Source organism: Corythoichthys intestinalis, chromosome 2 (genome assembly GCF_030265065.1).
Source record: "Corythoichthys intestinalis isolate RoL2023-P3 chromosome 2, ASM3026506v1, whole genome shotgun sequence".
NCBI classification, from domain to species: Eukaryota; Metazoa; Chordata; class Actinopteri; order Syngnathiformes; family Syngnathidae; genus Corythoichthys; species Corythoichthys intestinalis.
In genome coordinates, this window is record NC_080396.1 from 2077725 (window position 1) to 2093236 (window position 15512).

The window sequence follows — 15512 nt, forward strand, 5'->3', positions numbered from 1 at the left end:
TTTTTTAAAACCAATTTACAATAACACAGTGCGAATACAGTATATATTAATAGATCAAGTACACCCATTTAAACACGATAAATATTTACTCATAATTCAGATATACTTTTTAAGAAATCACAACTAAAAACAATAAACCCTGCCTCTGAAGTAAAAAAACAATATTGATACCGCACAGAAACACACAATAAATAAAATGTGTTTAAAAAAAAAAAAAATTGCACTTAATAACTTAAGCATTTAGGAAAATGAAAACATTTCCCGTCCTAGCTTCTGCAATGGTGTTCCATAGGGATGCAACGATACAGTTAAGTCATGGTTCGGTACGAAATTTGATACGGGGGACACGATTTTCGATCCGATTCAATACATTTAATGCTCTGTAAAAAAAAATAGCAATTGTATTTTATTTTATTTATTATTTATTTATTTTTTGCTAACGAGCAAAAATTAAATTGCCATCATATAAACATGCATTTTAGTGCATAATATTTACGTGCTTACTTCTTACTGATATGAAAAAAATTTGTATAAAAGTGCTGAGAACAATCTTTACTGTTTGTAAAGTGAGGCAGGGCACACCGTTGATTGCTACAGCTCTCTTAGCAGCTAGGTTTACTACATGAGCAAGACATCCTATTTATGGTCCGAATCCATCTGTGTCACGTACTGAATTAACAATTTGCAACATTATCTATAGTCACTGGTATGGATTGATATGGCCTTCTTAACCTCATGTGACAAATGACAGTTTAGAATTCATCGATGTAGTATATGGACTACATGTCCCATAATCACTCTGTGCTCAGTAGCCAATGGCATGGGACATAGCACAACTAGTTTGCCATTTCATGATATCTAGTTTGTGCGCGCAACCGCGCATTAAAAAAGTTAGCAAGCGCCGCTGAAGTCACGTCTGCTCATTACTATACAACACCAGCATATGACGGCTTTCATAAACAGGACGACTTTGAAGCACAGCGCTCTTAATTTCATTCAGCTGTTCGTTGTCAAAGTGAGGTTATTCGTAGCAGCCAAGTCAGTAACAATGTTTTGGCGGACTTCGTTGTAAATATCCAGCGTTGTGCCGAAAAATAGCCGCCCCGCGTGAAATGTCACTCCTGACGGGAGCGCCCACACGTCAACAACACCGGCGCGCCATAGATGGTCCACAGTCACTCCGGAGCACTGATGCGGCCGGTATACGTTGAACAATCGGATATAATGGGAACGATTGGCTCTGGCGCTAGTTTTTGCCGGACCTGGAACGAAGATGCATTTTGCGCAGTTGGTAACGAACTTTTAACAGCACGTCTGCCGCACGCGCACACACACGTGCACGTGAGGCGATAAATCGCAGCGGAAAAATTACCGCCTTCATTTTTATATATTGCGCGATAAATGGAATTATTGCATATTGCGACAGGCTTAGCGCCACGAGGTGTTTAAATTGTGGTGTAAAATTTTTAGTCACTTTTTTAAACAACAGTCATTTAAAACATTATTTAACAACTTCAATATTTTTAAATAAGAAGTTTTGGACCTAATTGTTTTAACCCAGAACTAAATATTTAATTTAAATCTTAAATTTATGTCCTGCATCCTAAATGTTAAATCTGGAAACGGTTGGAAGTAAATATTTAGCTTAATATGCAAATTCACATGACTGGAGACCGGAAGTAACAAAAGCTGGCGCACACAAAATACTATTTAGTTTCTCCTAAATGTGTGTTTTAGCTATATATTGTTTATTGTTATTGCCGACCGACTGCCACCGTTGAGTAGGTTTTATTCATTTTTAATCAACATAAACAGACAGTCTGAGCTGCTCCAGCTTTTATTTTGTTACTTCCGGTCTCAAGACACGTGAATTTGCATATTAAGCTTAATATTTAGTTCCAACCGTTTCCAGATTTAACGTTTAGGATATAAATTTATGATTTAAATTAAATATATAGTTCTGGATTTAAACAGGTCTAAAACTTCTTATTAAAAAATAAATATTGAAGTTGCTAAATTGCGTTGTAAATGTGCAACAACAACAAAAAGTGACTAAAAATTTCAAACTATTTTAAACACTGTGTGGCGCTAAATGTAAGAAAATGTCGTCATTTTCAGCATGTGCTGCTTTACAAACGGCGCCCCATATACTCGATCTATTAATATATACTGTATTCTCACTGTGTTATTGTAAATTGGTTTAAAAAAAATTACAAATTAAATTATCGCACACTAAAATTTGTTTTCGCGACAGGCCTAGCTGGAATGTAACTTTTGACCACAAAACAACAAAGGTAAAAGGTGCGCTGAGATCATCTGTAGTATGTAAACCAGGTTTTTATTTGACAAACGCGGTGCATTTGGTTTATTCATTTCATGGGACTTTCTGCTGACGGCAGGAGCGAACAAACTGTGAAAACCAGTAGTGATAAATACTTTCTTGCAAAAACAGCCAATGTCCATCCTTCACCCATCTTTTTACACTCTGCTCTAGTGTGTGGGTCAGAGGAACACACACACTAGTAGCTGATATAATTCCTGGCCATCCTAGGAGGGTACTGGCGAAGACGCGTAGGAGCCCTCGGAAGCGGCGGTCTGGACGAGGGCCCGGAGTCTATGTCCGCGTCACGGCCCCAGGTACCGCCCTTGTCCAAATGGGTCGCCCGAAGGCCGGCTCGGATATCGGCATTGCCACCGGCCCTGAGCCCGACGACTGGGCTGCCGCCAAAGCGGTGGACGTAATGGCCGATGAACTGGTCGGCAGCCATGCCATAGTTAGCGGCGAGATGAACGAGGACACGAGCGACGATGGGGTCCTTGATTTTTTCGGCTGCAATTTCATCTTCAGCTTCCAGGAGAGCCGCCCGAAGACCGGCTCGGATGTCGGCATTGCCACCGGCCCTGAGCCCGACGACTGGGCTGCCGCCAAAGCGGTGGCCGTAACGGACGATGTCCTGGCCGGCAGCTGTGCCATTGTTAGCGCTGGCACGAACGACGGTGCGGTCCTTTCTTTCTTCGGCTGCAATTTCAGCTTCAGCTTCCAGGAGAGCCTGTCGTAGCCCCGTACTGTCACAAACAGACAGCATTCTTTCCTTCAGCTCAAAGTGGTGTACAGAGCTCACATGTCAAAAGCTAAGCTGTTCAGTTTTTACCCGAACATAAGTTCCACCTGTGATAAATGCAAATCAGGTGACGCTACATTGATACCCATGTATAGACCCTACTCACGTGACGTCACAGCCACGCCCCCGTGCCATGTTGTCCGGATACTAGTCATGTTAATGCATTAGCGCTTCGTAAATTCCTCCTATTATGGCGTGTTTTTTTGCTCGTTAACATTAAACAATCAAAATGGTGAAGTCGTGTGTGGCGGTCGGTTGCAAAAACAGAGAAGATAGACGGAGAGACTTGAATTTTTACCGTATTCCGAGAGAGCCGAAGAGGAGACCGCGATTGACTGCTGCAATTCGACGAGAAAACTGGGCTCCAAACGACTACCACAGATTACGTAGTAGTCATTTTATATCTGGTAAGATGCATTTAATATATATTTAGAGGGTTTTGGGCTGACAACCACAATTAAGATCATTGCTAGGCTAATCGCCGACAACATACACGTATGTATGTAGTGAGTGCTATCGCTAAACCATATAAACATTAAAAGCCCTAGCTCAATTGACAAATGATATGAAATACATTAGACTTGACAGTGGATGTTAGCAAGAACAAAAGATTTTGAATTGAAAATTTCGTAACTCACCTTCCGAGCACAAGATTCCTGCCGAATTTTCGTGTACGAGGACCTGTTTCACCCAACCAGCAACGTAGCATTTATAAGCCTCCAAGCTCTTAAAGTTTTTCAAACTTTCGTGAGAATAGGCTGATTTTGTGTGGACAAGATAGTTGTAAATATCAGGATATCAGATGTCAGGCGAAGCCAGCGGGTCGAAAAACATCGATTTCGGCATCAAATACGGATCTGGCGAATGGATAAACTGAAGCTTTTCCACGTAACGCCTTTTATGCAACGGATCCAATGAGTTTACAGCGTCAGATAACACCGGGGCTTCCATGAATTGCTCTATAACTTGCTCGACTAATTGAAAACAATGAGAATAGGTCTGAAAAAGAGGTACAATATGGCGGCCGGAAACAGCGACACGCCCATTTTGTGACGTAGGTGAGTAGGGTCTATTGGCTCTGCCCCAAATTGCAAACATTGTTTTTCAAACTCTGTCCACAGTTGTAAAAAAGAATACAGTGGTACCTCTACATACGAAGTTAATTCGTTCCAAGACTTTGTAAGTCGAAATGGTCGTATGTCGAGTAGGATTTTCCCATAGGAATACATTAAAATTCCATTAATTCGTTCCACACCCAAAAACCTACACTAAATCCATAATAAATACTGCTGGTACAAGTATTATAAATGGCAATTAAACATAGCAAAATAAATAAGTTATTAATAAAAATCAGAATAATATAATAATGATAATAATAATATTATTAATAATAATAATAATAAAATAAAAATGATTCCGTTAATAATGTAACAAATTGGATTCTAATGTGGCGGACACTTTTTGCTGTACCTGAATGCACCGCGGGGCTGACGTCACAGTGAGATAGGTCAGTGCGGTAGAGATAATACTTTCGTTTCTTGAGAGCACAGTCAACTGCAGAGGGCAATGGGCGTTTTGTTCTGAATAAGTTCTTAAATAAATTATAAAAACGTGACGAAGCTGGCGATTTCTTTGGCGATGTTACCACAGTAATAATTGTCACCTTAACTTATAAAGACTGGCGAACGGTGGTCGGAAGAGGACCGTGGAGCTGTATTGTTGAGCCAGCTCACGGATCCGCACCCCACGCTCATATTTTTCTATAATTTGCATCTTCATTTCAAAGGTAAGCATCACTTTTTTCCTTGTTTCACCAACTGTACCAACTTTTTGGAAACCTGTGTTGATTTCTCACACAAGAAAATCCGCCGTGAGTTCGTTTGCGTTGCTCTCGTGTCGTCGTATTTCGAGCATGTCGTCGGATGTAGAAACAAATGGCGCGTCAAATTTTACGTCGGATGTCGAAAAGATCGTGTGTCGAAGCGATCGTATGTCGAGGTACCACTGTATTAGCATCAATCCCACCCTAGCTCTGTTTGGTATTTTTGGTGAAGACAGTGGTCATTTGTCATCGACAGCAGGGGTCCCCAACCTTTTTTGCACCACGGACCGGTGTGATTTGGGTCTCTTTTTCACGGACCGGTGTCCTGTCAAACTTTGCAACCTTATAGAATTTTGCTCCCAAAGCTTTTGTGGCGGTGTAAAAAAGCCCTCTTTTATATTCAGTTGGACTCTCAATGTTATCCACTGGTGCTAAAAAACTATTTCCATCACAAACATACATGTGCAACACGGAAATGGCGTAAATTAACGCTTAACGACACGGCAAAGTCGTTAAGTGAGAGGGCTACGTGCAGTTGTTGTGTGCACCTAACATGGCAAACGTAAGTTAATATTCCTTTCTTTAAAGAAAGTTTGTAGTGTGTACTTTGGAATCGCTGCATTCGCGGTCCTTTTTAACGTTACACGCATGCCAACTTTGTCAGAACACCGGCAATGTGTGGCAGAAAAATACAGCAAATATAAAATAGCACTTGTTTTTAGCCCTGTCGTGTTAAGTGCAGGGAAAAAATACAACTCACCCGCTGAATCAGCGGGAGGCCGGAGTTTGTTACGTTGAGACGAGATGGTCCCGAGATAGGAGAGTGAGAGAAGCTAGCATCACAAATACATGATGTTGGAAATTGTAGCACAGTTTTCAGCGCGCTCCTGTCAGGATATTCCGCAATAACTTTATTCCAGAACTTCCGTAGAGTTGTTGTCTCAAATGTACGTTTAAGTCGCCGTGATTTGCGATCTCTACAAGCTGATATTCCTGTTCCACAGACATGCTCGAAACACTCGATTTATTCACATACGGGTCACGAATTCACTCCTTCGCAGTTCGTGGGTCTTTAGTGATTGGGAAGTAGCATAAATTTTGTTTTCTTCAAGGTTGTAGGCACATCTTCTGGCTCGTCAGGTTCCCTTTTCCCCGTAAAAAGTCTGTCCAAAGACGTCTGTTATTCAGTCATTCTAGTGTGGGCCGGGGGCCAATTATTTCCGGAAAGAAATGTGATTGGCGACGACCTACGTCATACGTTATTAGCGAGTCCAAGCTCGCATAGATATACAAAAGAGATTTAGTGCTAACAGCTCAATCAATGCATTTCTATGACGACCTCCTATCCTGTAGTTGTATATCTCGAGTAGACAGGGATATTGGTGTGTTAAGCGGCACTGGCCAGAATGCAGTCGTTAATAAATTATTATTTCTGCGCAGCCCGGTACCAATTCACCATGGACCGGTACCCGTCCGCGGCCCGGTCGTTGGGGACCCCTGATCTACATGACACCGTATGGTCACTTTTGCACTGTTCTTGGCTAGACGAGTGCTGCTCTGCCCACGCTTGACCAGTGGCTTCACCATCTAACGTCTTGTCTCAAGTTAGAAATGCTGCTCTTCTCTATGACCAGGTCAAGGAGAAAGTTTCATTTGACATGGGATCCTTTTTTGTCTTATTTTCATAATACTCCAACAAAGCCATGAGTTATGCTTAGATATGGGGAGACGGCTCGAGACATATGTATTATTATTATTATGTTTAATTTCCCCTCTCTTTTTAGAGGTGAATGTGTGTATATGTGTATGTAGAATATACAGTGGGGCAAATAAGTATTTAGTCAACCACCAATTGTGCAAGTTCTCCTACTTGAAAAGTTTAGAGAGGCCTGTAATTGTCAGCATGGGTAAACCTCAACCTTGAGAAACAGAATGTAGGGGGAAAAAACAAAAAATCACATTGTTTGATTTTTAAAGAATTTATTACCAAATTATAGTGGAAAATAAGTATTTCGTCACCCACAAACAAGCAAGATTTTTGGCTATCAAAGAGGTCTATCTTCTTCTAACAAGGTCTAACCAGGCTCCACTCATTATTGTATTAATGGCACCTGTTTTAACTCATTGTTGGTATAAAAGACACCTGTCCACAATCTCAGTCAGTCATACTCCAGGCTCCACTATGGCCAAGACCAAAAAGCTGTCGAAGGACACCAGAGACAAAATTGTAGACCTGCACCAGGCTGGGAAGACTGAATCTACAATAGGTAAAACGCTTGGTGTAAAGAATTCCTCTGTGGGAGCAATTATTAGAAAATGGAAGACATACAAGACCACTGATAATCCCCCTCGATCTGGGGCTCCATGCAAGATCTCACCCCGTGGCATCAAAATGATAACAAGAACAGTGAGCAAATATCCCAGAACCACACGAGGGGACCTAGTGAATGACCTACAGAGACCTGGGACCACAGTAACAAAGGCTACTATCAGTAACACAATGCGCCGCCAGGGACTCAAATCCTGCGCTGCCAGACGTGTCCCCCTGCTGAAGCCAGTACACGTCCAGGCCCGGCTGCGGTTCGCTAGACAGCATTTGGATGATCCAGAAGAGGACTGGGAGAATGTATTATGGCCAGGTGAAACCAAAATAGAACTTTTTGGTAGAAACGCAGGTTCTCGCGTTTGGAGGAGAAAGAATACTGAATTGCATCCAAAGAACACCATACCCACTGTGAAGCGTGGGGGTGGAAACATCATGCTTTGGGACTGTTTTTCTGCAAAGGGACCAGGACGACTGATCTGTGCAAAGGAAAGAATGAATGGGGCCATGTATCGAGAGATTTTGAGTGAAAATCTCCTTCCATCAACAGGGGCATTGATGATGAGACGTGGCTGGGTTTTTCAGCATGACAATGATCCCAAATACAGCCAGGGCAACATAGGTGTGGCTTCGTAAAGCCATTTCAAGGTCCTGGTGTGGCCTAGCCAGTCTCAAGATCTCAACCCAATAGAAAATCTGCGGAGGGAGTTGAAAGTCTGTGTTGCCCAATGACAGCCCCAAAACATCACTGCTCTAGAGGAGATCTGCATGGAGCAATGGGCCAAAATACCAACAACAGTGTGTGAAAAGCTTGTGAAGAGTTACAGAAAACGTTTTGCCTCCGTTATTGCGAACAAAGGGTACATAACAAAGTATTGAGATGAACTTTTTGTATTGACTAAATACTTATTTTCCACCATGATTTGCAAATAAATTCTTTAAAGATCAAACAATGTGATTTTCTCATTTTTTCCCCCCCACATTCTGTCTCTCATGGTTGAGGTTTACCCATGTTGACAATTACAGGCCTCTCTAATATTTTCCAGTGGGACAACTTGCACAATTAGTGGTTGACTAAATACTTATTTGCCCCACTGTATGGGGAGACAGCTCTTGAGACATACTGTATGTATTATTATTATTATGTTTAATTTTCCCTCTCTTTCTAGAGGTGAATCTGTGTATATGTGTGTGTATATGGCGAAAACACATACTACATACAAGACTGAAAAAGCAGTTTCTGCTCTCGCACCCCTCTTTAAAAGAAACTGCTGTATTTTAAGCCAAAACAACTGTTGAGTTCGATACAACAATATCTCTATATCCTGCAATAGCAGATTCAGTGCGCATTAAGCCCCTGAACTATTTTGAATTTGTCGGTCTTACCCCGGAAACCCCCGTTTACAGACGTCGCGCAACCGCTTTTGTTCCAACCCAGCCATACAACGAAGGTAATTCATTATATTTATTATTCAAAATGTCAATTTTTGTTTACAATCATTAATGGATGTCTAATATTTTGTTGAAAAAAAAAAAAACGACTTTAAAAAAATGATTCACACGCATATTTTAAACTTAAAAATATGCGAGTAAATAATTTTTAAAGTGTTTTTTTTTTAAACTAAATATTAGACATCAATTATTGATTCTAAGCTAAAATGACAGACATTTTGATGAACAAATATATTACTTTGTTTTACATTATATTTTGTTTTTATGTGTACATTAAAAATAGAATAAAAATATTTGAAAGAATTATAAAATTTTTTTTTTTTTTTATGAATGGCGGATTGCATGCTACTTTTATCGCAAACTGCCATCTACTTTACAAAAATGTACATCACCTGTGCCTCCACCGTTATCTGTTTATGGCAGAAAACACTTATGTGACCCGAAGTTCCGCTCTGAGACCCCCAATTTAGCCAACTTTTAAAATTGTCCGATCTGAATGTGTGATACATCATTGGAAAGCTTAAAATCTCAATTTTCTGCGGGAACAAAAATTTTGAACAGGAGGGCATTTAAAAAAAAGAAAATTAAACAGCAAAACCCTATCTGGAGGTGAAAGCACGAGAGAGCAGAATTACAGACGCCATGACTTTAACGAGATACAGTGCCTTGCAAAAGTATTCGGCCCCCTTGAATCTTGCAACCTTTCGCCACATTTCAGGCTTCAAACATAAAGATATGAAATTTAATTTTTTTGTCAAGAATCAACAACAAGTGGGACACAATCGTGAAGTGGAACAACATTTATTGGATAATTTCAACTTTTTTAACAAATAAAAAACTGAAAAGTGGGGCGCGCAATATTATTCGGCCCCTTTACTTTCAGTGCAGCAAACTCACTCCAGAAGTTCTGTGAGGATCTCTGAATGATCCAATGTTGTCCTAAATGACCGATGATGATAAATAGAATCCACCTGTGTGTAATCAAGTCTCCGTATAAATGCACCTGCTCTGTGATAGTCTCAGGGTTCTGTTTAAAGTGCAGAGAGCATTATGAAAACCAAGGAACACACCAGGGAGGTCCGAGATACTGTTGTGGAGAAGTTTAAAGCCGGATTTGGATACAAAAAGATTTCCCAAGCTTTAAACATCTCAAGGAGCACTGTGCAAGCCATCATATTGAAATGGAAGGAGCATCAGACCACTGCGAATCTACCAAGACCCGGCCGTCCTTCCAAACTTTCTTCTCAAACAAGGAGAAACTGATCAGAGATGCAGCCAAGAGGCCCATGATCACTCTGGATGAACTGCAGAGATCTACAGCTGAGGTGGGAGAGTCTGTCCATAGGACAACAATCAGTCGTGCACTGCACAAATCTGGCCTTTATGGAAGAGTGGCAAGAAGAAAGCCATTTCTCAAAGATATCCATAAAAAGTCTCGTTTAAAGTTTGCCACAAGCCACCTGGGAGACACACCAAACATGTGGAAGAAGGTGCTCTGGTCAGATGAAACCAAAATTGAACTTTTTGGCCACAATGCAAAACGATATGTTTGGCGTAAAAGCAACGCAGCTCATCACCCTGAACACACCATCCCCACTGTCAAACATGGTGGTGGCAGCATCATGGTTTGGGCCTGCTTTTCTTCAGCAGGGACAGGGAAGATGGTTAAAATTGACGGGAAGATGGATGCAGCCAAATACAGGAACATTCTGGAAGAAAACCTGTTGGTATCTGCACAAGACCTGAGACTGGGACGGAGATTTATCTTCCAACAGGACAATGATCCAAAACATAAAGCCAAATCTACAATGGAATGGTTCAAAAATATACGTATTCAGGTGTTAGAATGGCCAAGTCAAAGTCCAGACCTGAATCCAATGGAGAATCTGTGGAAAGAGCTGAAGACTGCTGTTCACAAACACTCTCCATCCAACCTCACTGAGCTCGAGCTGTTTTGCAAGGAAGAATGGGCAAGAATGTCAGTCTCTCGATGTGCAAGACTGATAGAAACATACCCCAAGCGACTTGCAGCTGTAATTGGAGCAAAAGGTGGCGCTACAAAGTATTAACGCAAGGGGGCCGAATAATATTGCACGCCCCACTTTTCAGTTTTTTATTTGTTAAAAAAGTTTAAATTATCCAATAAATTTTGTTCCACTTCACGATTGTGTCCCACTTGTTGTTGATTCTTGACAAAAAATTAAAATTTTATATCTTTATGTTTGAAGCCTGAAATGTGGCGCAAGGTTCAAGGGGGCCGAATACTTTTGCAAGGCACTGTATTATCGTGTACTTTCCTTGTTTCGATCCAAAAACTCCATGTTGCATGTATCACTGAGTGTCAAGACACAGCTGTGAATGGCCACAGCTGGATTTTTGGGGGCTTTTATGGGTAAAACATGGTCATATAACAAGGGTCGCGATGCAGAAATCGCAGACATCAAGGAGTGGTCGAGATTTTCTTTTTCATATATTTACCCTTTTAAAATTTTTTTTTTTCAATTTTTCTTTGTTTGATTATCATCTAACATGTCAAGGAAAAGGCAACAGTAACAAAAAAAAAAATACAATTTAGCGATAGTTATGAGGTAGATATCTGTGACTTTTTTACAGACGCCATTTTTTTCATTGTGACTTAATTTGTTTAAAAGTTTAAAAATATTCGAGTGAATATTTTTTTAGAGTCGTTTAGTTTTTTTAAAACGAAATATTAGACATCAATTAATGATTCCAAGCTAAAAATGACAGACATTTTGAATAATACATATAATCACTTGCCTTGTTTTCATGACTGGGTTAAAACAAAAACGGTTGTGCGATGTCTGTAAATGGGGGTTTTGAGGGTAAAACGGACAAATTAAAAATAGTTCGGGGGCTTAATGTGACATGAATCTGCTATAACAGCATATAGACATATAGTTCTATCAAACACAACAGTTGTTTTGGCTTAAAATACAGCAGTTTCTTTTAAAGAGGAGTGCAAGAGCAGAAACTGCTTTTTTAGTCTTGTCTGTGTTTTCCGCCATATCGATATTGCATCTTTAAAAAATTGAAAACGTGCTTTCCTTACATGCCTAAACGTCTTCCTCTCCCCAAGTAAACTCCTTCAGAGACCATTCACTAAAGGCGTGCGAAATTGCGATTCGGCCGTGGAACATTCGAGAACGATTCACAAACATCCAAATTCCGATTATTGAATTATACTCGGTAAGGCAGAACTAAAACACAGTCAGCGCGGTCTTCGGGACGCAATAAGGAACGGACCGCGAGCAAATATAATGTTCAACTCATGCCGCTGGATTAAAAAATTTTTTTTTAAATACCTGACTGTGGCCGACAGCTGGTTCAAACAACGACCAGTTGCTAGTTGCTACAAAAACATACAGCTATCGTAGATATCACATATGTGCAGAACTAGATGCTTAATGACAGATGATGATGGTGTAATGCTGCATTCCAGAGAAGTGGGAAGTCTGATTTATCCCACTCGGATGGTACCAGTTCCGACCTCAAAGCGTTCCAAGCAAATGTAAACAACAAAGATGGCTGACCGTGACGAGGTGTTTTTTTATTTTTGCCATCCAAAGACATTTTGACCTCCAGCACTATAAGCCAGACATGTCCAAAGTCCGGCCCAGGGGCCAAATGCGGCCTGTGGACAAATTTCATCCGGCCCCCAGCCTCTGTCATAAAATCAATAACATCTGGCCCGCACACAGACTTAATAAATTGGTCAGCGATACTGCAACCAGCATATAATGTAGCTTACACACGAAATGCTGCTCCTCATTTACCCACTAATAGGCAGCAGCACTTTAACACTTTATTGCCAAATGTATCACATTTGATAAACCTAAAATTCCATGATTTTCAGACTAATTTAGAATTATTACATTTCTTTTTGGAAAAAAAAATGATGGATGCAAGTCAACACATGCATCTGCAGGTTCCATAAGAAAAAAACATGATTTAGCATGGATTATAGATATTAGAGCGCTGTTTACACATATTCATTTTGACTTTTCACAAATTTGAAAAAAAAGGTCTCACTAGGACCTTATTTTTCAAATTTTGGGATTCTCTGATAATTGCTTCATGTTGCAGGTATTTAAGGGCTAAGCAACATTACTCCGTGTGACCCTCTACTATCAATTTTCTAAAATGGCGACAATCAACAACAAAAAAAGTTGACTGTGACGCTTACACAACAACTGTGACTTGCCTCATTTGCAAAGAGACAGTCGCTGTTTTTAAAGATTTAAATGTGAGGCGATATTACCAAACAAGACGCGCTGACATGTATGACAAGATTACAGAGAAGATACGCAGCGAGAAACTTGAAGCTAGTTTAATTTCACAGCAGTAGTATTTCGCAAGAACCCTAGATTCGAAAGAGAACGCCGCTAGTTGCGAGATTGTTGAAATTATTCATTAAAAAAAAAATAAAGCAAATGTGACAGACTGAATGGCTTGCTAAATTTTGCTTAAATATATTGTTCTACGTAACAGCCAAGGTCGGCCCCCCACATTTTTACCCCGCTTTGCAAAATGTTTGGGCACCACTGCTATAAACGATCAAACAGTGGAGGAAAAACGACGGCTGTGTTATAGCCCACACTGTAAACTGCCTTTTTTTTTAGTTACATCCTTTGCTGAACGTCAATATAAAAACATAGCACAGCAAAGATAATTCACTGTATGAGAAAAAAAGACATGGGCTTCTCAAATAAACTTGATTTACTTCATTGTTGTGTTATCATTCAATAGTTTTCATGAGCGCCATTTTGTCCGGTGACGTCAGATTGAAACAACTTGGAAGTCGGGGTAGATATTTTTTCTCCGACTTCGCGACTTGGACCTCCCAGTTCGAGTGGCGTTCCAATTATATTTTCTTCGTCGGAGGTCGGAAAAGTCCTACGTCCCACTTTTCTGGAATGCAGCATTAGAACATATAAAGAGAACAAGATGGGAAACGACGGACTTGCCGTTTAGTAGTTGCCGCGTTGTAAACTGCCTCCATCTTAAAACAGTAGACTGCTATGGAAGGCTCTGTTGTAGCGAACCTAATTAACTTTTTATCTGAAATACTCCTAAATCTACGGAAGCGTATTGCATTCACATGAAAAAAAAAAAAAGGGGGGGCTGCTGTTTTAATTAATTTTTTTTTTCAACCCGTTTTTCTGAGTAATTTAATTTTGAGGTCATTTTTTGAATTAATTTTTTCCCCCAACTTTGTTTTTCTGAGTATTTTATTTTTGGGTTTGTTTTTTTGAATTATTTTTTTCCCCCAACTTTATTTTTCAAAATAATTTATTTTGGGGGTTGTTTTTTGAATTAATTTGTTTTTTTCTAACCTTGTTTTTCAAAATAATTTATTTTCGGGTTTGTTTTTTGAAATAATTTTTTTTCCACCTTTGCTTTTCAAAATAATTTATTTTTTGGTTTGTTTTTTGAATGAATTTTTTTCCAACTTTGTTTTTCAAAATAATTTATTTTTGGGTTTGTTTTTTGAATGAATTTTTTTCCCAACTTTGTTTTTCAAAATAATTTATTTTGGGGGTTGTTTTTTGAATTAATATGTTTTTTTCTAACCTTGTTTTTCAAAATAATTTATTTTCGGGTTTGTTTTTTGAAATAATTTTTTTTCCAACTTTGCTTTTCAAAATAATCTAATTTTTTGAATGAAATTTTTTTCTAACTTTGTTTTCAAAATAATTTATTTTTGGGTTTGTTTTTTGTATTTTTTTTCCTGAGCTTGGCTCTCGAGGAAAAAATATTTATTCAAAATTCAAGCACCTTGAAGTCTCGCGCGAACTCTTATCCTGCAAGTTCAATACTGGAAGACACCTCTCGCGAGAACTTCAAAGGGCCGTTTTTCAAATTAATATTTTTTTTCCTTAGCTTGGCTAATGCTAATGGCTACCAAGAAAAAAAATGAATTTAAAATTCAAGCACTCGTGAGTTATCGCGGTACTTGGACGTCTCGCGCGAACTGCGACCTGCAAGTTCAAGAATGGAGTGGAGGGTACCTCTCGCGTGCACCTTCGACGGTCTTCTATTTTCGTTCAATTCAGGTAAGTCATCAAAAGATAATTAGTCAGAAAAACGGAGAGTTGAAAAAAAAATAATTTAAAAAACAGCCCCCATTTTTTTTTTTCATGTGAAAGCAATACGCTTCCGTATAAATCGGCAGAATCTTGACTTGAATCTATTTTTAAATGATGACACACTTGAAACATTACGGACTTTGTTATAACATGCAATGTTTTTCAATGGTATTACAAATAGATGTGTTTGTCATAACTAGGGATGGGAATCGAAATCCGATTCCAATTCGGAACCGGTTCCGAGTGTTTCGAGGCCTCGACATCACAATGAAAAAGCCTTAACGATCCCTTTAACGATTCCTAAAGACGCATATTGTGTCGTGACGTGTGTTGTTGTCCAGACGCATCAAACTAGCATGGCCCCAAGAACCACCCCCTCCAAAGTTTGGCTGCACTTCACCAGGAAAGAGGGTGAAAATGAAAGGTTACGATGGTTTAGCACGAGCATTGCAGCCGTAACATAACTGACAGCACGTAGGCTCAAACGCTCGAAAGTGTGTCTTCACTTCACAAGGAAAAATTACAACAAAACGACTTGCAGTCATTGCAAGGTGGAGATAACTGCATCGGGAGGGAATACGACTGCACTGTCCCCAATAACAAACAGGTTTGCATCAACGTAAATCAGCGATGATTAGCTGCTAATAACAGTATGGTTAGCATTCGTTCGCTAGCATTAGCACATC

At 39.7% G+C, this 15512-nt stretch overlaps 1 protein-coding gene across 2 annotated transcripts in view; it reads right to left on the bottom strand.

Moving 5' to 3' along the window:
- Positions 1–2306: 2306 nt before the first annotated feature.
- Positions 2307–15512, bottom strand: part of LOC130912319 (uncharacterized) — a 28004-nt gene continuing 14798 nt past the window's right edge. For both annotated transcript variants that reach the window (XM_057830320.1, XM_057830319.1), the window contains exon 6: positions 2307–3066. In XM_057830320.1, the coding sequence (XP_057686303.1) occupies positions 2520–3066 (547 nt within the window). In that variant the 3' untranslated portion in view covers positions 2307–2519. The remainder of the gene's footprint in view (positions 3067–15512) is intronic.